Here is a 24,443-nt window from a genome sequence, read left to right as displayed (position 1 = left end):
TGATCTCTGGGTACTAGAATTGGTTGATTTGAGTGTTATCCTGGGAATGCCGTGGCTGCAACAATTAGGCAGGGTCACTCATGATTATGTGGAGCCTTCTATGGAGTTCCAATGGCAGGGGAAACAGGTTGTTTTGAAGGGAGACAACCAGTCTATGAATGAGAACATCAATGTTATGCTGTATCAAGGAGGAACATCAGGGTGTTATGCATTGAGGGTGAATTCTGATAATAATGCAAATTCTGAGAATATTGCAGAAGTACATGAAATCGAATTGGCCACCATAAAGGGAAGAGTTCCTGAAGATCTTTGGCCAGTTCTAGTGCGGTACCAATCTATATTTCAGATTCCCCATGCACTTCCTCCATTCAGGGGCTTGGACCATGCTATACACTTGCAGGATGATTCCAAGCAGGTGAATGTGAAGCCATACAGGTATGCTTACCACCAGAAATCTGAGATCGAGCAACAGGTATCAGATTTGCTGTCAGCTGGCTTCATCCAACACTCCCAAAGCTCATTTTCCTCTCCTGTTCTTCTGGTGCGGAAGCAAGATAACACATGGCGTATATGTATTGATTATAGGGCCTTGAATGCTATCACAATTAAAGATAGGTTTCCCATCCCTACGATTGATGAGCTACTTGATGAATTGGGAGGTGCTAAAGTCTTTAGTAAATTGGATTTAAGGGCAGGGTATCATCAAATTCGAGTCTTACCTCAAGATATCCCAAAAACTGCATTTAGGACTCATGAGGGATACTATGAGTTCCTAGTGATGCCATTTGGATTAACAAACGCTCCAGCAACTTTCCAAGCCGTGATGAACCATTTGTTTAAGCCTTATTTACGAAAGTTCATCATAGTTTTCTTTGATGATATTCTGGTTTTCAGCAAGACAATGGAAGAGCATGTGTTGCATTTGGAGATTGCCTTAGATTGTCTACTGATGCACAAGTTTTTTGTGAAGGCTTCGAAATGCTCATTTGGTGTTACTTCCATTGAATACTTGGGACATGTGGTCTCTGCTCAAGGAGTACATGCGGATGTAAAAAAGATCCAAACTATGGTTGATTGGCCTATACCCAGCAATGTGAAACAACTTAGGGGGTTTCTTGGGTTAACAGGCTACTATAGGCGGTTTGTAAGGAGCTATGCCATGATAGCACAACCTCTAACAGATCTGCTTAGAACATCTGTGGAGTTTCTTTGGAGTGATGCTGCTATAACAGCTTTTCAGTGTCTCAAGGATGCTATGGTTCAAATCCCAGTCCTCACCTTACCTGACTTCACAAGGTCATTTGTTATTGAGACAGATGCTTCAATTACTGGTATAGGGGCAGTATTGTTGCAAGGTGACAGACCCTTGACCTTTTTCAGTAAAATGATTTCTCCAAGGATGGCAGCTTTTTCAACATACGTGAGGGAATTATATGCAATCACATCTGCCGTTAAGAAGTGGAGGCAGTACCAATTAGTGTAACACCCTCCCTTGTATGCATTCAAGAGAGTTGTTTGCTAAGCGGAATTAGAGTTCTTGACGTCATTACTTTGCTACTGAAGAATCATTTTGATGTTGCTAATTAAAACTTATAATTGAAATCGAGTCACTTACAAAAATCAGAGTGCACTTTCAAAATTTCTTAACTTGCTGAAAATATTATTTTCCTGGCATACGTTGCTGTCTTGAAAAATTAGTATAAAATCAAGTTCAACGATTCAAAAAAATCTTCTTTGTCATTTAGAAACTAGACATCGGGGGCTTCGCGTGCATATGAATTATACGCGCATTGGAGTAGAATAGCCCCATGAAATAGAACTCGTAAAGTACTCAAAACTCAGTGTATTTTTTTTAGAAAACTCCTGACTAGTAAAAATCATAATAATTCGAGTTTTCAAAATTTCATTGGAAGGTTTACATAATATGAACGTACACAACTGAAGCTTTTCATACATATAAAATATACCTCATTTGGAGGTCTGTAGCCCCAGAACGACAACTCGCAAGGTGCTCGCAAAAGTGGTTTAAAAATCAGCAATTAATGAATATTCAGAAAAATATAATTCGCAAAACGTTTTCAGAATTTACTCAAAGCACTAACTGATCATAAAAATCTTAAGATAACAATAAAATCATAGTTCAACAGTTAATCTAAGCTTCTCAAACTAATACAACCATCTATAAAATAAAACAGCAACAACAGCAAGTCCAAACAGCAGAATTTAACAACAAAGATCCAAATAATCCATGTCCTCATATGCTTTTGCGTCCTCCTGCCATTTTATAAAAATAGCAGCCCCAAAGGGGTGAGAAAAATCCCAGTAGTGTGATAGCAAAACCAATAATGCAACAATATTAGACTAGGCACAAAATTATAAACAGTCAAATCAACATTTCATTTTCCGTTACATATCATAGTGCGTATTTAACGCCTTCATTACGCTCATAGCACCTTCGTGCGCGTACTAACATTTCGTAGTGCGTATATAACGCCATCATTACGCTCATAGCACCGTCGTGCGCGTACATACACAGTGGTTTGTTATAAAAACAGACCACAAGAGCCTTAAGGAGTTGCTTATTCAAACAGTACAGACCTCAGAGCAACAGAAGTACCTTTGTAAGTTGTTGGGTTACTCTTTTTCCATTGAGTACAAAGCTGGAATTAACAATGTGGTGGCTGATGCCTTGTCAAGAGTACATGAACATGGCATGGTGAATGCTCTTTTGTCAGAACCTGTTTTTGATATTTTGCAAGAGATAAAGGTACAGAATAAAGAGGACGCTTATTTGCTGCAGTATCATGAGAAGTTGCGTAGTAACTCCAATACTGATGACAGTTTGACTGTGAAGGATGGAATTTAATTCCACAAAAACCGGTTCTTCCTTAGTTCAACTTCCTCCTTGCTTCCAAAATTGATCCAGGAGGCACATTCCTCTCCAATTGGAGGACATGCAGGTGTGTTACGAACATTTTTAAGACTTTCAGCTTCGTTTTTTTGGAATTCCATGAGACATGATGTGAAGGAATTTGTTAAGCAATGCCATGTTTGCCAACAAGTTAAATATGACACTTCTAAGCCTAGTGGTTTGTTGCAACCGTTAGCTGTCCCAGAAGGCATATTTGAAGATTTGTCAATGGACTTTATTATTGGCTTATCCTTTTCTAAGGGGTACTCAGCTATTGTAGTCATTGTGGATAGGCTATCCAAATTTGCTTATTTTGGTCCCTTGCCTCGAGCTTTTACAGCTGCTGTGGTGGCAAAGTTGTTTTGTGAGTTGGTGGTGTACACGCATGGGTTCCCTCGCTCCATAGTCACATATAGAGATCCTATCTTTGTCAGTGGCTTCTGGTCTCAGTTATTCAAGTCGAGTGGAACTAAATTGCACACTAGTACAGCTTACCACCCTCAATCGGATGGCCAGACTGAGGTCACTAACCGATACTTGGAGCAATACTTGCGGTCTTTTTGTCATGAGAAACCGCAGGAATGGGTTGGATTGCTTGGTTGGGCTCAATTCCATTATAACTCCAGTGTGCATTCCAGTATTGGCATGAGCCCATTTGAGGCTGTGTTTGGCAAGAAACCGGTCCAAATTCCTTCCCTTCCGCGGGGATTAATCAAGGTGGAGGCAGTGGAATTCTTATTGGTACAAAGGGATGAGATTTTGTCTCGGTTGAAGGTTCAGCTGCAACAAGCTCGTAATCGAATGAAGCTCCGGTTTGATAAGCACAGGAAAGAGCGTTCCTTTGCGGTTGGAGAGTTGGTTTGGGTTAAACTTCAACCTTATCGGCAACTTAGTGTGGAGAGAAGAGCTAGTCATAAGCTTGCTAAACGGTATTTTGGACCCTATCCCATCGAGGAGAAAATTGGCAGTGTTGCTTATCGACTTGAATTGCCACCTAATTGTCAAATTCATTCCACTTTCCATGTTTCCTTGCTCAAACCGTTTAGAGGCAGCTTGGATGTGCAACCCTTGCTTTTACCTGCAGCAGCTGTTGCCAACAAGCCAGTGCAGACTCCATTAGCCGTACTTTCTGTTCGGTTAGTAGCCAAGAAGGGCGTTCCTCATCGGCAATTTTTGGTTCAGTGGACATCTGCTATACCAGAAGACTCTTCCTGGGAGTCAGAGGAAGATCTACGTCGCTGTTATCCTGCTTTGAACCTTGAGGACAAGGTTGTTTTTGAGGAGGAGGGTATTGTTACGCAAAGAGTATCCAAGAGAGTGAGGCAACACTCTGTGAAACTCAAGGACTTTGTAGCTTGAGTGTATGTTCAGTTAGTAGGATGGTTAATAGTCGAGTTAATTAACTGTCAGTTGGGAAGTGGGTTAGTTAGTTAAACTGGTTGTATAAATAGAATTTCTCTTGTAAAGAATAATCACTTCAGATAATACAAATTCTTGATTTCTCTTCAATTTTCCATTTCTCTGTTAGGACATTCCTAACAGTTGTGGTGATTTGCTAACAGCAGAATTATGGGGCTTCCACTTGGGATTGCTTCTATCTTGGAGGAGTGGTGTGGATTGAAGGGGATTCAATGGTGGCAGTAAATCTGAATCAGGAAAGGATGTGAACCAAGCCATCCACTGTTCCCATTAGTCTGGCAGATTCGTAGTAGCATACAACGAGACTGGCTAGTTCATAACTCCCATGTTTATAGAGAAGAAACCAGGCTGCAGGCTGGCTAGCTTCTCAAATCTGTAACCAAGATTATGGACTACATGAGTGGAATGATCCCCCTCCAGGGTGCTTAAACATTCTTTGTAACGATGCTAGGGGATTAAGTATCCCAAGATTATGTCCTAGGTAATCTTGTGTCTTTTCTTTACATTCCTACAGTATCAATAAAAAAAAAAAAAGTATCAGCAAAGTAAAGCTACCCAATCTCTCAAAATTTTTGCAAGAGAAACCCCTTTAAAAGGAGCATGGATTTTACACATGTAAAGAACTATTTCAAGTTTTCAACCCAAAAAACTTAAGTTGTTAGGTGAAGGTTATATTAAGGGCTTTATATCATACTTCTCTGACATGTCCCTTCATACAAGAGTTCATAGGACTTGAAAGGTGGACAATACAAAGGTTCACCTACTTATACTAAGAATCTCCACAATATTTAATTTTTAATTTTAAGAATAGGAGGCGGTGAGGTTTTGACATTATATAAAAAATCATTTCAACACACAAGCATAAGCTTTTAGTGAATGTCACATTAATGGTTTTGTATCATACTTCTATAACAAAACCAAGTAGAGACCAAATGGTTAATATTATCACAAATAGTTAGCAGGAATTATGTACAGTACTGCCTTGGTATAAATAGAGGAGTATACTTTATTTCAGGAGATTTTGGAGAAATAATGAGGAGTTAGGCTCAGAGGATGGAATTTCTCTTTTGGAAGACCTGTCTTGGGTTCCTGTTCTTGTAACATCAGTGATCAATGATAATTCATTGTTCTTCTATTTTCTTGTCTTCTTCATGTACTCTTTACAATTCTCGTTCATTTTCTGCATTAATCAAATCCGGAGCTGCAACATTTTCATTGTTCATTTGCGTTATCTGATTTCATGTACTTCTTACCACACGAGTGACTTCATATTGTAGCACATTTGTACATGATATTGACTCTATTGATCTTTAGTCTGATAGTTGTGATATGTTTATGTTTTCCAATTTTATTTTAGGTTCTGCTATTGGATTCAGATTGGATACCCTTCTTAAACTCACTGAGACACGTGCACGGAACAACAAGATAACTCTCATGCATTATCTTTGTAAGGTACATGTTTTTATTTATTCTTGTTGGTTTCTTTTCTCTTTCCTTTTTTTCAAAAAGAAAAAAAGAAAGAAATATTGTCATCTTCTGTGCTCTGATGTCCATTCGGATGTTAAGTTGGGATAATATATTGGATAGCTGTTAGTGTACTTATATATTTGGGAAAGTTTGCATCTTTAATAAATGGTAGTCTTTGATATCATGCTTACCCATAGGTTGTGGCAGATAAACTACCAGAAGTTTTAGACTTCTCCAAGGATCTTGCTAACCTCGAGCCAGCTGCAAAGGTTCTGTACTCCAAGGCTTTTCACTTCATTATGATGATGGACATAGTATATTTATTAGCACTGACATGTATGATTATGATCCAGGTCCAATTGAAGTTTGTGGCAGAGGAGATGCAAGGTATAAACAAAGGATTAGAGAAAGTTGAACATGAACTATCGAACTCTGAAAATGATGGTCCTATATCAGAAACTTTCAGCAAGGTATAAGCATCAAGCCTTTCCAAGCAGCTCAGTCACCAATGATGTCTTTTCTTATGCTTCTGTTGTTTTTTTTAGTTTCACATTCCTTGTTCATTTCCCCTAAGTTTTGGATTTCCAAAAACATTATCCTACATAGTTCATGAATATCTCGTACTTAATTCAATAAGGCCATGTTGAAATAAATGTTGCCTCATAGAGTAATGAACACTGCCTTTTAATGTCCCCACTCTTTTCCATGTGATTGCTGAAAGGGTGGATGATAAGAACCTTGGAATGCACCTTCCCAAAAGCTAGATCAAAGGATGGGAGTGCCCAAGGCCTTATAAACCCCACATTAGTTGCCCCTCATATACACCTTGCTCAATTGGGCCTTACGCAATTGGGCTCTATCAGTGGAGTTACAACCACTTGAGTTTTGTTAATTATGTTCTCTGAAAGAAAATGGAAGTTCACTGAAGAACGATTTCTGATGCTGATGGGGCTTACACTTGGCATTCTCTGTGATTGGTATGAATTTTAAAGTTTTGACGCTAGTTAAAAACAGGAAAATTGAAATGTGCACGCTATTTTTATTAGTTAAAATCTCGAATATCTTAATGTTGCTAGCAAATAAACATGAAGCATGTTTAGGATATGCCGGCATATGATGTTAAGACCCCATATTTGTTCCTTATATGATAATCCTTAATAAATTGTTTTTTTGATAAATTTTCACTTTCGTACTGGTAAATTTTACTTTATTAGAGTTCAATTTTTATTTTTATTTTTCAGAATTTGAAAGAGTACCTCTGTTCTGCGAAAGCCGAAGTCAGTTCGTTGGCTTCACTTTACTCTCTTGTGGTAGGCCTTTGAAGATATATTTTATAATCTGTATAGAACATGAATGGCTGTGCTTTACTTGGACAGTCCTACATTTTCAGGGTAGGAATGTGGATGCTTTGATTATTTATTTTGGTGAAGATCCATCACGCTGCCCTTTTGAGCAAGGTGTGTGACTGCTTAGATATAATTTTCTTTTAATTAGCTCTTTCTTGTGTTCAATTTACCCAAATTCTAGTTTTGATAATTATCACAACTTTCCTATTTTATTGGTAGTTTCCAATTTAAATTGTTATTAATATCACGATAATTGAGGCTTTGTTTTAATCATAAGTCAATAATAAGAAAGTCCTTATTAATTGGGAGAGTTTGGAAGTGGTTACTTGTCAAACAAGTTCTTGTGTATTATAAATAATTGTAAAGGATACCTGTTTGGGTTATGAGAATAAGGGAGAAAAAATTGTCAGTAATAGTGGACTAGTGGTACAAAGTTTGCAACTTTGTCAAGAAAGAGTTGCATTGGTTGATGGTTTGTGACTTCGTCCTTACGAAGTTGATGATGTATTTGGTTATTCAATCTCTTCAAATCTGTGGATGTAGATGTGTTGGGTCAAACCACGTTTAATTTATGTCATGTTTTTCTTAATTACAATTATTTAAAGGCATGCGAAGAAGAGGGATGTAGCATTCCTAAAATTTTGTTAGAGCAAATTCTTGAGTGGAATTTTGCTTGTAAAAGAAATAAATTATGGTTTCATTTTGCATGCAAATACTCAGAAGTTTATTTTAAAGTCTGTTAAATTGGAAGGCATGCATGATGCCTTAAAAATTAATCTTCCTTAGTAATGTCAACTTCTAGTTTGATTCCTCTTTCCGGTTCCAAAAGCAGGGAAATCATCACTTTCTTGAGTATACAATAATTATTGTTTGGGGGAAAAATCATTTGCTTTTTTCCTCCTCCTTTTGCAATTTGCTTGACTTATGTTCATAATTTGGGTTAGTGCCACGCATACCAATTTGGATATTTTCATTAAAGTAAATAGTGTCTAGGTTCATTATATAAGTAATTTCCAGATTCATTATATAGGTTAACCTAATCATGTATTTACAATAATTAGTGTATATGATATCTTTGTAATTGTTATTTTTCACTTGCATAAGTTAGTCTTCGTTGCGTAGCCTAATACCTGGATTCTATTAAATGTATCTTGTTTGATCTTTCCTTAACATGATATTTTAGCCTCACGAGAGGTAACCCTAATATGTGCCTGCTCGGAGAACCCACTACCTATCAGGGAATTTTTTTTTTCTTTGAAAAATGTGTCTTGACTACTTTTTTAGTCTCCACTACCTAGTCATCCTTTCGACACCTCGAAACCCTTCTCCAAAGACCTTCCTTCATTGTTCTAATCATTGTCCGCTGCTAGCCAATGCCTTTTCTGGTGGGTGACCCTCGGATCCAATTTGTCTCACACAGCCCAATTTTGGGTTATGGTAACATTCAAAATTCAGCTCTCTTTGTTTCTAAAAAATGTTCTTCATGTTCATCAGCTCTCCACTAATCTTGTCTCCACTTAAAAGCTGACAACTGATTTGAATTGTTATGTCGCCTTTTTTCCTACTCATTGTATTACTCAAGATCTCATCACAGGGAGGACTGTTGGAGTTGCTAAGAAGCAGGATGGGTTGTACTATTTCATCCCAAAGCATGCTACAAGTGATAGCGCCTGGGGCACCCATCATTTAGCCTACTAAAGTGTTGTAAATAATTGTATTTGTTTATTTCTTTATTTATTTCTATTCTAGAATCTTCTTTGGGCTTAGCCCATTAGATTATTTAGTCTCTTTAAATAGAGAGCAATTGTGCAGATGTAATATACAATTTATCAATAATATTATACTTTTTTTATTCAACTTGGTATCAGAGCTCTCGATTCTGAGGGCTCTACTTCTGCAACTGCCGCCTATAAAGCGGAACCCTATTTGTTTACCTTTCACCGCCACCGGAATTTTTTTTTTTCGGGGACTTTTTGGACCGAGAGGATCTTTGTTTGATTCTTTTTCTACCGTGATATTGTTCATCGGGTACTGTTCATCGACTGTGATGTTTATGCCAAAAAAAAAAGGTTCCAAGACAGAACTGCTCGGTTTTGTCTCCTTCTTCCAGATCTCTGTTTTCTCTTCGGTCAGACATCATTTGGATTTGCGTTTGTGTGATTTTCACCTCAACATTATGGCGGGTTCTGTAACATCCCTGTCTCGAGCCGGTTCAATTAACATACATATGATACAAACAGAAACATGCATCAGCGGAAGACTTAACTTAATATCTTGCATTAGCTTACTAAATTACAAGCTAACCTTTTCCCTTATTCTTCATTTCGTTTCACATGATATATATACTACATACTTCTTCTAGTGTACTTTTCATTTGACGGAGACGAAAATCGGACAAATGGGGATTAAATCCCACTCTCTTAATCTATACCTGATATATGGTCCAACAACGAACCTAATACCCATCCATGGGCGCATGCATAACTGGCTCCATGCCACTATGTCTAACAGCATACATAACTCAGCACGTGCATATATCTGAACCCTCTAGCCACGGTAATGTCCTTGTCCCGTAAGGCTCTCTAGTTAACTGTTTCCTGAAATCATATTCCCCAAACGGGGTTAGAGACGAATCTCTAGTAAGCTCCAGGTTTATAGAGAACTCTCCATACCCTGGGCTCACTTCCTGCATGACAGTCAGATACATAATATACAAAACATCATATATCATACTATACTGAACATATCTCATATAACATATCATGTAATCCAATATTATAACTAAACAAAGCATATACACAAATCTTATCAGAGACGTACGCAGTCATTCCCAAGGGATGACCCCAAGCGAAAATCAACGCACGTAACAAATATCTTTTACAAAAATCATCACAATACTCACATCAGAACAAAACATGTATCTCAGAACGTACGCAATCATTCCCAAGGGATGACCCCAAGCGGAAATCAACGTACGTAACAAATATCCTTTACAAAAACATTACAATAATCAAATCAAAACAAAACAAATCATATCAGAGGTGTACATAGTAATTCCCAAGGGATTACCCCAAACGGAAATCCACGTACGTGTTCCCAAGGGAGGACCCCAAGCGGAACCAGAAAATATCGGAGGCGTACACCGTCAATCTCAGGGGAAACCCTAAGAAGACATCAGTGCACATAGGATCAATGGCCAGATATCACACAATCAATCCCAAGGGAGGACCCTGAGCGAAAATCAGTGCACATGTTTCCAAGGGAGGACCCCAAGCGGAACTCAACATATAACAGACATATACACAGTCAGTCCCAAGGGAGGACCCCAAGCGGACATCAGTGCATAAACAAATCAATGTCCAGAAATCATTACAGAAATCATATCGAAAGATATCAAAGTAAACACATCAAAACATATCAAATTAAACACATCAAAACATATCATATCGCATCATCATATAGCTCTATATGAATGCATCTATATCATATATCTCATACATATCATACAACCTGACCACAATCCGTACACTATGGCAGAACACAAAATAGGAGCGAACCCCATAAACATAGAGCTTACCTCTCGAAGCTATATAGATGGCCTACCCTGACAAACGAGTTACCAAGCCTCCTCTGATGTAGGATCCTCAACAAGATTCTTCGGCACATCTAAAATAAGAATCCACACAAATATCAATAAAATGGTTCAAAGTCAAGTAATCAACTAGACATACCATTTATTGATTTCATCTTTTCTTTATCAAATATTTCTTAAATATTCATACATACAGAATTGTTCATCTCTACGGTACTATTCATGTATACGTTACTATTCACGTATACGGTACTAGTTATATATGTCACTATTCAAAAGTACGGTATCTCAATTTTTTCAAAATACATTTTCTCCGTTAAAATCTTCATCTGAACACTTTTCTCAACATGAGTCAAGCCTCAATCAAGCTCTAACATGCTCAATCAAACCAAACTTTCAAAATGAAAACTTAAATTCAATCTTCCTCAAAACTCAAAGAAAACCAGGATTTCTCAACATAAATTTACCTAGAACGAAGGGGATGGCTTACTTCAAGCTCCCATGGCTTCAAGCTCCTTCAAAATCTCCCCTTTCAAAGAAATCCGAATTTTAGAGGAAGAAGATCTCTCTCTACAGTGAAACTCATCCAGAAATACTGGTACCAGTGGATTCTTCTCGAAATTTCTCATAAGTTTGGCTTTGGAACGAAGTGATTTGGAGGTCTCTAACTCAAGTTATGAGCCATGGAAGATTTGAGTTCAAAAACCCATTCTCTTCTCTCCCTCTCTGTCGACGGCGTGAAGAAAGAAGAAGGAACAGTGCATTGTTTTGAAATTTAACTTATATAGGTCAAGTTAAATTCAACTAGGTAAAAGTTTATCTATCTACACACCCCCATTCATTACTAAACTTTACCAAATGGACTAGAATATTTTTCTAGTCATATTTTTAACTTTACTTTCACTTTTCGAGTAAATTTGTTTATCCGCATTTTTACCCCTTAACTGCCATTTTAACTCATTTTTCACTTAAGGTGACTTTATTTCTTTTACTTCTAATTATTCTTCAAAATTAAATCCACAACTACTAGTGAGGGTTATTATAGGTTCAAATGGTGCATCTTCGAAATTTATTTCTATTCGCCGAGATGAGTTGGAGCAGATTCAGACTATTCTTGATTCTCTGAGTAAGCCATCTAGTACTAGTGCTTTGGCTATGACTGGTATGAGCTCCGCTACTCATTCTTTTCTTACTTTTTGTATTGATTTTAAACATTCTTGGATTATCGATTCTAGTGCTACTGATCATATGGCTTGTTGTGCTGACTCCTTTCTTTCTTACAACCCTACTATTGGCAACCATACAATAGTCGTAGCTGATGGCTCACGCACATCAGTTGCGGGTTCTAGTAACATATATTTACAGCCTTCCTTACATCTCCAAAATGCTCTTTATATTCCCAAACTCTTCACTAATCTTCTTTTTATCCATAAAATTACCAAAGATTTAAATTGCACTGTAACTTTCTTCCCTACTCACTGTGTTTTTCAGGATCTCGTCACGGGGAAGACGATTGGGGGTGCTAAGGAGCAAGGTGAGCTATACTATCTGGTGCCAGAATCTTCTGCAAAGTATGCTAGGGATCTCACCTTATTGACTTAGTCTCAGTCTACTGCCAACTCTTTGATTTGGCTCCATCATAAACGCTTGGAGCATCCTCCATTTCGTTTGCTTAAGTCTTTATTTCCATCATTATTTTTGTCTAAGTCTGTTGAGTGTTTTCATTGTGATGTTTGTGAGTTTTCTAGACACCATCGTGTCTCTTTTCCTTCTAGTAACATTAAAAGTGTTGAACCTTTTGATCTTGTTTATTCTGATGTTTGGGGTCCTTCTAAAGTTCCTTATGCTTCTGGTAATAAATAGTTTGTTTCTTTCATTGATGATTACACTCGTGTAACCTGGGTTTATTTAATGTATGAAAAACTTGAGGTACTACAGATATTCTTTCGATTTTATATAATGATTGAGACCCAATTTTGTAAAAGAATTAAAAGACTGAGGTCCGACAATGGTACCAAATATGTCAATCAACGTCTTTCCGAATTCATCCAAGATCAGGGCATGATTCATGAACTTACTTGTGTGAACACCCCTCAACAAAATGGGGTTGCTGAGAGGAAGAATAGTCATCTTCTCGAAGTTAATCGTGCCTTACTTTTTTAGAATCATGTACCCAAGTGCTACTATGGAGATGCCATTCTTACTGCAGCTTTCTTAATCAACCGCTTGCCCTCTCGGGTCCTTGACAATGTAAGTCCTATTCACTCAATGACTTCATTCTTTCCCTCTATTCCCTCTATGCAGAGTCTTCAGCCACGAGTGTTTGGGTATGTTGTCTTTGTCCACTTTCATAAACATCATCGCAGTAGGTCGGATCCTAGGGCGCTCAAATGTATCTTCCTTGGTTATGCCCTTGATAAGAAAGGCTACAAGTGTTATCATCCTACTAGTCGAAAATTCTCTCAACGGATGTCACATTTCATGAATCTGAGTCATTTTTTCCAAGTCTTCATCTTCAAGGGGAGAGCAGTCTTCAATAGCTTCATTACCTTCTTTCTTTGAGTCTGGACCTTCCATGTCTTCTCCTACACCCCTTCCTCTTGTTTCTGATTCTTCTATGTCTGACCCATCCAATACATCGGAAATATGGAGGATTGTGACACCTGAATTGGTATATCTCAGGAGAAAGTAGCCCACACTGCTTCACCAGCAACCTCAATCGTCTGAACCACTGGTAAGTCCTAAATCTCTTGTTTTTTATCCTAATATTATTACTTCTATTGTTTCTGAACCTAACATTGTTGCCTCTAATGATTTACCTGTTGCTTCTGATAGCTTACCCAATACCTCTGATAACTTACCTATTGCCCTAAGAAACGGGAAAAGATCTTGTATTCAAAAATCTTCTCCTTCTTGTCCATCTTGTACCCAACACTCTATCTCTCATTTTGTCTCTTCTACTAACCTTACTGTGCAAGACAAAAGCTTTATTTCAGCACTAGATTCTATCTCAATCCCAAAATCAATACATGAAGCATTAAAAGATGAGAATTGGGCTCGACCCATGCAAGATGAGATGAATGTCTTGGAGAAAAATAAAACATAGGAGGTTATTGATAGACTTGATGGAAAGAAAGCAGTAGAGTGCAGATGGGTTTATGCCTTGAAATATAATTCTGATGGTACTCTTGAGAGATATAAGGCTCGGTTAGTTGGCAAGGTTGACACTTAGACCTATGGCATTGATTATGAAGAAACTTTTGCCCCAGTTGCAAAGATGAATACATTACTGTGAGAGCTTTGTTGTCCCTTGTTGCCTATTACAACTTGGATATGAATCAATTTGATGTGAAGAATGCTTTCCTTAATGGTGAGTTAGAAAAAGAAATCTACATGGAAATCCCACTAGCTTTGACTCTATGGATGGAGGAAATAACATTTGCAAGTTAAAAAATTCCTTGTATGGATTGAAACAGTCTCCTCGTGCCTGGTTTGGGAGATTTACTAAGGTTATCCTGGCCTTAAGATATAAACAGAGTCAAGCAGATGACACACTATTCTTCTTTCACTCCCAAGATAGGAAGCTAACTGTGCTCCTTGTATATGTTGATGATATTATTATAACAGGTGATGATATTGCGGAGAAACATTTTCTACAACCACGGGTAGCCTCTGAGTTTGAAATTAAATATCTTGGGAGATTGAAATATTTCCTACGGATAGAAGTAGTTCATTCAAAGGAAGGAATTTTTATCAGCCAAAGGAAATATGTCCTTGATCTTCTTAAAGAAGCGGGAAAACTTGGATGTAAACCCTCTAGTACTTCTATTGAGCAGAATCACAAGATGAGTTATGAACAGTAGAGTCCTCCAGTTGATAAAGGACAATATCAGCGGTTAGTTGGGAGACTGATATATTTGGCTCATACTAAACCAGACCTCGCTTATGATGTCAGTATTGTAAGTTAGTCCATACATAATCCAAAAGAAAAACACATGCAGGCAGTGGAGAGAATTCTTCAGTATTTGAAAGCCATTCTTGGTGAAGGACTGTTGTTCCGGCGTGATGGCAATCTCTTTTTAGAAGTTTATACTGATGTTGATTATGCTGGATCCGTAACTGATTGTCGATCTACCACTAGTTATTTTATGCTTCTTTGTGGTAACCTAGTGACATGGAGGAGAAAGAAGCATGACGTGGTTGCCAGATCGAGTGCAAAGGCTGAATTTCGAGCTATGGCTCAAGGCGTCTGTGAATTATTGTGGTTGAGAATTATACTTGGTGATCTTAAAATAAGATGTGAAAGACCTATGAAGCTGTTTTGGGATAATAAGTCCGCCATTTGTATAGCTCATAATCCAGTTCAACATGATCAGACTAAGCACATTGGGATCGACCGCCATTTCTTCAAAGAGAAGATTGATATTGGGTTGATCACCACTCCATACATCCCTTCTGGACGTCAATTAGCTGATATTCTGACAAAGGGACTTCCTTCAGAAAGGTTTCAAGAGCTTACTAGTAAGCTGAGAATGATAAATATCTATTCCTCAGCTTGAGGGGGAGTGTTGTAAATAATTGTATTTGTTTATTTCTTTATTTCCATTCTAGAATCTTCTTTGAGCTTAGCCCATTAGGTTATTTAGTCTTTTTAACTAGAGAGCAATTGTACAGATGCAATATACAATTTATCAATAATATTATCCCTTTTTTCAACTTAAAGTCAATGTTTCCTTCTTTGTTTCTACATCAATCAATTTACTCCTTCTATTGTGATATTTGTGAGCTTGCAAAACACCATCACGTGTCTTTTCCTTCAAGTGCAATAAAAAGTATTGAACCCTTTACTTTTTTTCTTATTCATTTTGATGTTTAGGGAAATTCTATAGTGCACGGTGCTAAGTTGTTTTTTTCCTTTATTGATGATGAAAGACAAGTTAGAAGTACCAGAATTGTGTATCCAATTTTATCACATTGTCGAGACACGATTTGGTAAAAGTATTAAACGATTAAGATCTGATAATGGTACAAAGTACGTCAACCAATGCCTATCACAATTCATTTCAGACAAAGGTTCACGAGATCAAATATTTGAACACATTTCGACAAAATAGGGTTGCAGAAAGAAAAAATCGTCACTTTATTGAAGTAACTAGGGAATTACTTTTTTAGTTCCTAGCTATTTTTGTGTAGATGCCTTGTTAACTACAACCTTTTTGATCAACCGCATATCCTCTTGGGTTCTTGGCCATATTAGTCATGTTCATTCCATTACAACTGTAATGCCAACGACTTTCGGGATCAATGGCTGTCACAACACACCAACATAAGACTTTTCAGCATGCTTTGTCCTCACTTACACACTTTCTGAGAAACTTTATAGGAGGTCACCAATCCCAGAATTGCTCCAAGTCAAGCATGCTTAACTATGGAATTCTTCTGTTATAAGCTACCAAAAAGTAGATGCATCTTGTTAGTATAGGTAGTGTTGGGTCAAAAGCTGTTGGGTGAAAAATATATTATGATGAAGACGTTCCTAAGTTCACTAAGAAAGAACACAGTTGCTCTCTTAGTTTCAACCCAAGTGCGCAAGTGCACGCATCAAGCAATAAATGAGAATGTTAATGCCCAGATTATTGTTCCCACGAGGATGGAACTCTAATTAGTGCCTTATACTATTTTACAAAGAATGAAAATGAAAAGAAAAGTTAGTAATTGACCTATCTGGTCAAACGTTCCCTACTGTCTTGACAACGTTCCTCAAGAACAGTAGGTTCAATCTGACATCAAACAGTTCATCGCTTCGTTATGTATGATGCCCTTCTTGTTGAGAGAAGGAAAAGCAATATTCATAGGAGAGTTATAGATACAAGATCGAACAAATAATAGAAAAATAACAATAGTAATAACAGTAATTAAGAGACAACAGGATGGATGGTGTAAAACAATTTAACAGAAGGAACGGATCCACTGTTCCATTCTTAAATAAATATTTTCTCTACTCAAGTTTTAACACTTTTGTCTTTGTTCCAGAGTCTTAACTGCCAACATCTGATTCCTCAGCTTATGGACTGGATGGCTCACAAGTTCCCATATTCTTATGGCTCCCTTGACTCCAAAAGGTACTTGGTACAGGACCTTAAAATGAACGAGGTGGCCCCTTATTCCTAAGGCAACTAGCAGTGTTGTTTCTACAACACTGCCTTCCCCCTCTGGTTAAGCTGTCTGAAATCCCTTCCTTATGGAAGTTCCTTTCTTAGTATGTGTTCAATTTTCATTGATACACAATGAATATAGCTCACTTAACCAGAGAAATCCAAAAGCTTAAATACAAAAGTTTCGAAAATAAGTCTTTAAGAACTTTGCAGTTTTTTCGTTCCACAGATAGGTTAGCCCATGGCTACTAGTTTAAACATAATTATTCCAAACTGAAATTCCATAGACCCGAGATTCAGTTCAGAGATAACGAATGGAAAGGAGAGAAATAACACTTGTATTTAAATGAAAATAACTTGATTACAACAAAATGAAAAGTGGAGAATATGGTTGTTGCTCGTGAGGAGTATCAAGTGGGTGATACAGAATGAAGAAGAAGTGTTGTCACTTAACTAAAGTTAAAACTGTACAAAAAATACAAAGAAAACTATAAACTAAACTAAGTAATCTCTTCTTAAGGAATTCGATTCTTGTCTTCGTGCTGGAACGTCCTATTTATAGGCAGAAGAGTGAAGGGCAAAGTGGGTAATTCTCTTGGAGTTGTTTTCTCGACTGCATGGAAGGGGCGGTGTGAATAGTGCTTTGAGGGGTGCAAGTGGCTGGATGGGACAGTTATTGTTGAGATTTGTCTTTCCTTCTGATCGTCCCATGCCTTGCTTTCCTCCTTAACCAATAGGAACCGTTTATTCTCTGCTGCGCACGTTTCCTCTTGCTTGATTGTTGCACCGCTTATGCTTTATGGAAACTTCTTTCCAACGTTTCCTGCAAAGTGGTCAGAAATATTAAATGAGTGGAGCAGGTGTATTTAATGTTCCAAATCCGTTCCTCTTTTTATATATTTTCCAAAGACTTACGTCACCATCCGTTCCCCACTGTGTTTTTGTCAAAAAGATATTCAACATATGCTTTTAGTGCTAAAGTTGCTCATCAGGTGAGAGAACGGATGACATTTTGCCATCAAAATGGGCTTAGATGGGCATGAATTTTCGTCCTATCAGGTAGTACCTATTAATTCTTATAAGTCATCATCAACTCTACATTCTCATACCTGCACACTCTTTGGATCCATCTCGTTCGGGTGTTGATTTGATTCATTCATGTACCGCTTCCGCCGGAACATTGTACGTTAGCTCTTCCACTAACCATACATTCGATTGCACATAGCTCTTCCACTAACCATGCATTCGTCAACGTCCAAGATGTTACAACAACCTTCTTTCCCTCTGTTCTAGTTATACAAAGCCTTCAATCTCGGATTTTTGGGTGTGTTGCCTTTGTTCATATTCATAAACAATATTGGAGTAAATTGAACCACCGAGCTCTTAAGTGTGTTTTCCTTGGTTATGCTCCAAACAAAAGGGGTTCAAATATTATCATTCTTTGAGTCGAAGTTCTTTGTCTATATGGATGTCACTTTTCATAAAGATGAATCTTTCTTCACTCGTCCTCCGTTTCAGGGGTAGAGCAATCTAGAAGGTTCGTCCATTCTCTTCAAATCCGAGTCTCCCTTTCTGTTACCTAAACTAAAATATAATTTGGCAGGTCTCTTGAAAGGTATAAGGCTCGATTAGAAGCCAAGGATTATACATAAACCTATAGCATTGATTATAAAGAAACATTTCCTCTAGTGGCTAAAAATAAAGATCGTAAGAGTCCTATTATGCTTTGTTGCTCACTTTAATTGGGACTTAAACTAATTTTATGTGAAGAAAAACTTCTTTAATGGCGACTTAGGAAAGGAAGTTTACATAGAGATCCCATCGGGATTTGACTTAATAAATGGAGATAATAAAGTTTGTAGGTTGAATAAGGCTTTGTATGGTTTGAAGCAATCCTCATGTGCTAGGTTTAGAAAATTTACCAAGGTTATGATGCCATTGAAATACAAGCAGAGTCAAGGAGATCATACATTATTCTTTAAATATTCCCAAGGAGGTAAGCTCAATATTCTTCTAGTTTATGTTGATGACATTGTTATAACAAGAGTGATATAGTTGAGAATCGTGCTCTGCAAGAAAGACTAACTGCTAAATTTGAAGTTAAAGATCGTGGGAAACTTGGATATTTTATTGGAATAGAGATTGTCCATTCAATGTAGGGGATATTTATCTATCAGCAAAAATATGTTCTTGACCTCCTAAAAGAAGTAAGAAAACTTGGGTGTGAACTTTACTCCATTTGAGTAGAGTTACAAATGGGGAAGCGAAGAAGAGAGTCCTCCAGTTGACAGAGGATAGTATCAATGACTGGTGGAAAGATTTATATATCCGGCTTATACTAGACTCGATCTATCTTACGCTGTTAGCGTTGCTAGCCAATTCATGCACTACCTAAGGGAAAAACATGTACAAGCAGTGGACAGGATTCTCTAGTATCTAAAAGCCAAACCAGGAAGAGGGCTGTTATTCTAGAGATAGGGAAGCTTATCCTTAGAGATTTATACAGATGTTAATTATGCTTGGTCCATTACTGATTGATGATGTACCTCAGGCTATTGTATCTTTCTTTGTGAAAACCTTGTAATGTGAAGGAGTAAATAGAAAAATATGGTTGCTAGGTCGGATTCAGAGGCAGAATTTCGAGCCATGACCTAAGATATTTGTGAATTGTTATGACCAAAAATCATTATTGTTGAACTCAAGGTGAGATGTGAAGAACCTAGGAAGTTCCTCTGCGACAATAAGTCAGTCATCTATATAACACATAATCCTATCCAACACGACCAAATAAAACTTGTTGAGATCGACCACCACTTCATGAAGGAGAAACTAGATAGTGGACCGATCTCTACTCCGTATATTCCTTTTGGTTATCAACAAGCTGATGTCTTGACCATAGACAAATTTTAAGAACTTACTAGCAAGTTGAGAATGATAAATATTTATTCCTCAGCTTGGGGGGTGTGTTGCAAATATGGAAAGTATCTGTAATTATTTGTTTCCTTATTATCAGATTCTGTGTTAATTCCTTCTACGCCCACTGGTCTCTGTATATATATTGTACTTTTGTTTACATGATCATATTAGAATAGCAATAATATTCAAACAATCAACTTTATCAAGAACAATGGAAATAACACTTGATCAAGGCCTTGATCACCCTAAAAACCTTGATTTTACCAATCTAGAACTAGCTCCAAGCGTTGATAACTTGCCTCTAAAACCGAGCAAGGACATGGACATGGGATTCCCTTCACATTCCACTGCAAAACCGATCATGTTCCCTTGAATAGCTCTATGCTCCAAGATTTGAGATCAAAACTCAAGCCAAGTCAATCAATGATCAAACCATTTAAGGTTCAAGACTTCCCCCTTAGAATCAATCACACAATGATCAAGAAAAGATCTACACCTATACCACTACAAAACAATCAAAACGGAATACAATATTAAAGGCTTTAAAACATGTGCACCTTGATGTGCAAATTATGCAATACGATTAGCACCTTGTGAATTGATCAATCAAGATATGAATCCTTTTCTCCTAGACTTCAGATATGTTTGAATTATATGATGTAATCTTGAAGGTAAAGAATAGATTCAAGGTTCATTCTCTGTTTTCTTAGAAGATCTCTTCACAACATAGATTTTTCAAGAACTTTCTTGTAATGTCTCTCATTTTCTTCTTAGATTTCTAACATGGTCAAGGAGTTCTCTCTTGTCTTCTCTATAGGAAGCTTTTATTCTCTCTTGAGCTCTTAGGATCAAAATTTTCAAATGATAGTAGTTGCACGCAAAATGATCTAACATATCACCTTAATGTACTAGCTTCCTTAGGATGAATGTGAACCCATAGAAATTGTTTTATTTTTCCTGCAATGAGTAGCGTAGGATGCGATCCACATGATAGGATAAGATTGATTCATAATAAGATGGATTGTGAGCCTTTGGAATAGATCTACACTAACGGATATGATGCAATTAACCTTTATGGATATAGAATAACTAGAATGAGATCACATGCATAGGATAGCTTCTGCTAACCATTTTGGTTAGGATTTTAGGAAGATGGAAACCAACTAACCATTTTAAGCAAGGTTAGGTTAGGTCAAAATCGAAAATGACGAGTGTATGAACACCTCGCCTAACATGTTTGAAAGGTCCTATGATGTTTGTCCCATATAAACCTAGTATCTTGGACATGTTCCAAATAAAGGACATAAACCTAGTACGATGTCTTTAAGGTTGTCTAAGCCAAGTAAATGTATGTTATGCAATGCATTGCATTGATGAACATGTAACATACATAAAACCATGCAATATTGGAACAAAAAATATGTAGCTTAATTGAATAACCAAAGGTGGATTATTCTAAGATAATAATACCATTGTCTTTGTTAGAATAGGAAATATTAGATTATATAGATTTGGTTTAGATTTATATAGATTAGATTTGTATAGATTACTTTCCTATCTGTAAATATTCTTTTTGGATTAGATTTGGGCTTCTCACTTAAGCCCATTAGGGTCTCTATATATTGTAACTCTTTGTATTAGCTTAATACACAACATATTATTTTATATTCAAGTTGGTACCAGAGCTCTTTTGTTCTGGGGACCCTCGCTTTCGCTTAAAACTTCGTTCTCGCTTTAAAACCTAAGCCCACTGCTTAGGAATCCTCTTTTCTTTGTCGTGCGTCCTTCCAGCAAGCCATATAGGGTTGTAAGCTCCTTCGGAGAAATTTTCGAATGCGTCAGCACCTCCGATAGCCACCGGAACCACCGTCCAGCACTGTTCAGGCCGCCGGAGAAGTTTTCTGGTGAGTTTTCGAACCAAACCACCTGCGATCAAGACCCTTTCCTCCCGGCGACCAGTTCTGTGGAGGTCCGATCACCATCACAGCCGTCATGCGTCTCCACGTGCCTTCTCTGCGCGTGGTGCTCACGCGCCACCTTTTGTCGGCGCGTGTGCATTGTTCCAGTGGAGTTTTCCGGCCGTTCTTGGACAGAAAGGCTCGCCCTTTCCTCCTCTTTCCAGATCTATGGTTGGTTCTTTGTGGGTCTCACTTTTTGTGCGCGCCTCTTTTTGATTTGCGATAAGGTTCGTTCCTATTGGTGGGTCTCCACTAATGTTGGGCCCATTACCTCTTCAAAGTTGAAGGGTTTTGTTAATTACAAGAACAGGGCCACCTCTGTTCGAGTTTGGTTCTTTGGACAGGGACATGGGAACCATCTCACAACTAAATCTACTGATATTCCAAAGGAAGAAAAATCTGATTGGGAAATGATTGACAACCAGCTTCTGAGTATCCTTTGACAGTCTATTGATCCAGACGTCTTGGACATCTTCTATTCTTTTCAAATTTGCAATGAAGTGTGCGAGGAAGCAAAACACCTCTACACTAATGATGTTCAGCAGCTCTATTCCATCATGTCTCAGTTTATGGATCTGTGCAAATCATCTGACACTCAGATGGAGACATATGTTAACAAAAGTCGATCTCTAATGTAGACATATTTGGATATGTTGCCATACCTTACTGATGCTTCTGCATATCGAAAACAGGTGGAACGTCTCTTTATGGTTGCCACACTTTTTGGTCTTCCTGAAGAATATGACAATGTACGGGATACTATCCTGACCAGTGGGGATCCTGATCTATCCATGACGTATCAGCGTCTTCTGAACCTTAATAAGAAATCTGCTCCTGCATCATCTCCTGTTGTTGATTCCACTGCTCTAGTTTCCCGTACTGACTTTCGCGGGAACATTGGAGGTGGTCATGGTCGTGGTAGAGGCCAGGGAGGACGTGGGCAGCGACCTCGTTGTCATTATTGTCAGTAACTCGGTCATTATGAGGAACGTTGCCACACAAAGTATCCTCACCTGCGACGCTCTCATGCTGCTAATATAGCTCAATCGGATACTGCTTCAACTGGTACAGTCTCTCTCTCCTTTGAAGACTATGCAGCATTCCAAACCCTTCTCAGGAAGGCCTCTCCTCTGTCTCAGCCCTCTGCTTCAAAAACTGGTAATCTCGTTGCTTGTGTTTCTTATTCTGCATCACTTGGTCTTTGGATATTTGACTCAGGTGCTACTGATCACCTTTGTGGTAATAAGGAACTCTTTTCATCTCTTACTTATTCTGATAATTTACCCTTTTTTACTCTTGCTGATGGCACTAAAGCACTTGTTCATGGGATTGGACAAATTTGTCCAACCTCCTCATTGACCTTGACATCTGTCTATTACATTCCTGACATCCCTTATAACTTAATTTCTGTTAGTAAATTGATCAGCTCTCTTAATTGTATTGTTACCTTCTCAAATCATTCTGTTTCTGTGCAGGATCCGGGTACGGGGAAGACGATTGGAGTGGGCCGTGAGTCACGGGGTCTGTTCTACCTGGTCGTTCTGAGTCCTTCAGTTGCTTGTTCTCTCACAGAATCTCCACAACTCATCCACAGTCTCCTCGGTCATCCTAGTCTTTCAAAATTATAGAAGGTTCCTCTTTTATCTGGTCTTCAGACTTTAGATTGTCAGTCATGTCAGGAAGGGAAGCACATACGTTCCTCCTTTGCCAATCGAGTCAATAAATGAGCTGGTGCTCCTTTTTCAATCATTCATTCAGATATTGGGGTCCAAGTCGTAGTGTGTCTGTTTTAGAGTTTCGATATTTTGTTACCTTTATTGATGATTTTTCACGTTGTACTTGGATTTATTTAATAAAAAACCATTCTGAGTTATTTTCTATTTATCAAAAATTCTCTGCTGAAATTCATACTCAATTTGGTTCTTCTATTCATATTTTACGTAGTGATAATGCTAAGAAATATGTTTCTATTGACTTTTCTAATTTCTTAGCCGCACAGGATACTTTACACCGGACTACTTGTCCTCACACTCCACAACAAAATGGAGTAGCTGAACGTAATAATAGACATCTCATTGAAATTGAACGGACGCTTCTTATTCACATGCATGTTCCTCTTCACTTCTAGGCAGATGCAGTCCTTGCCTCTTGTTTTCTCATTAACTGTGTGCCTTCATCTGTGCTTAATAATGACATTCCTTATAACTTGTTGCTTCCAGATGTTCCTCTCTATCCTCTATCCTCACATGTCTTTGGTTGTACCTGTTTTGTTCATGATCTCACTCCTAGTAAGGACAAGTTAACATCCAAACTTGAAGTATATTTTTCTTGGTTATTCTCGTCTTCAAAAGGGTTATCGTTGTTATTCTCATGATCTTAAGCGTTACTTTGTTTTTGCTAATGTCACTTTTCTAGATCAACAACCCTTTAGTTCTATCCTATCTCAATTTTCACAAGTTGATCATATTCTTCCTGTTCCTTTTCTTGACTTGTCTTTGTCAGCTGCAGGTAACTCTATTCCAAATGAGCAACTTATTGCTTCTATACCTGAGGACCGTCCATTTCTCACCTATCAGCGTCATAAAAATGTGCCTCCTGTCAACTTGACTCTGGCTGACTCATCGCCCCCTCTTGTTGATTCTTCCCCTCCGGCTCCTTCACCAGAGGCTCTTCCCATTG

At 37.9% G+C, this 24,443-nt stretch overlaps 1 protein-coding gene across 1 annotated transcript in view; it reads left to right on the top strand.

Moving 5' to 3' along the window:
• The window catches only part of LOC133299600 (formin-like protein 18), a 50,952-nt gene that overhangs the window by 11,827 nt on the left and 14,682 nt on the right, over positions 1–24,443 (top strand). The window contains exons 12-16 of the mRNA XM_061499070.1: positions 5,688–5,782; positions 5,995–6,066; positions 6,151–6,267; positions 7,039–7,107; positions 7,188–7,254. Of these exons, the coding sequence (XP_061355054.1) occupies positions 5,688–5,782; positions 5,995–6,066; positions 6,151–6,267; positions 7,039–7,107; positions 7,188–7,254 (420 nt within the window). The remainder of the gene's footprint in view (positions 1–5,687; positions 5,783–5,994; positions 6,067–6,150; positions 6,268–7,038; positions 7,108–7,187; positions 7,255–24,443) is intronic.

The sequence above is a fragment of the Gastrolobium bilobum genome, unplaced genomic scaffold (assembly GCF_033153095.1).
Source record: "Gastrolobium bilobum isolate Gb01-03AN ecotype WA unplaced genomic scaffold, APGP_CSIRO_Gbil_v1 utg21774, whole genome shotgun sequence".
Classification (NCBI taxonomy): Eukaryota; Viridiplantae; Streptophyta; class Magnoliopsida; order Fabales; family Fabaceae; genus Gastrolobium; species Gastrolobium bilobum.
The sequence above is the reverse complement of the archived record's forward strand: the minus strand, read 5'-3'. Positions and strand labels throughout refer to the sequence as shown.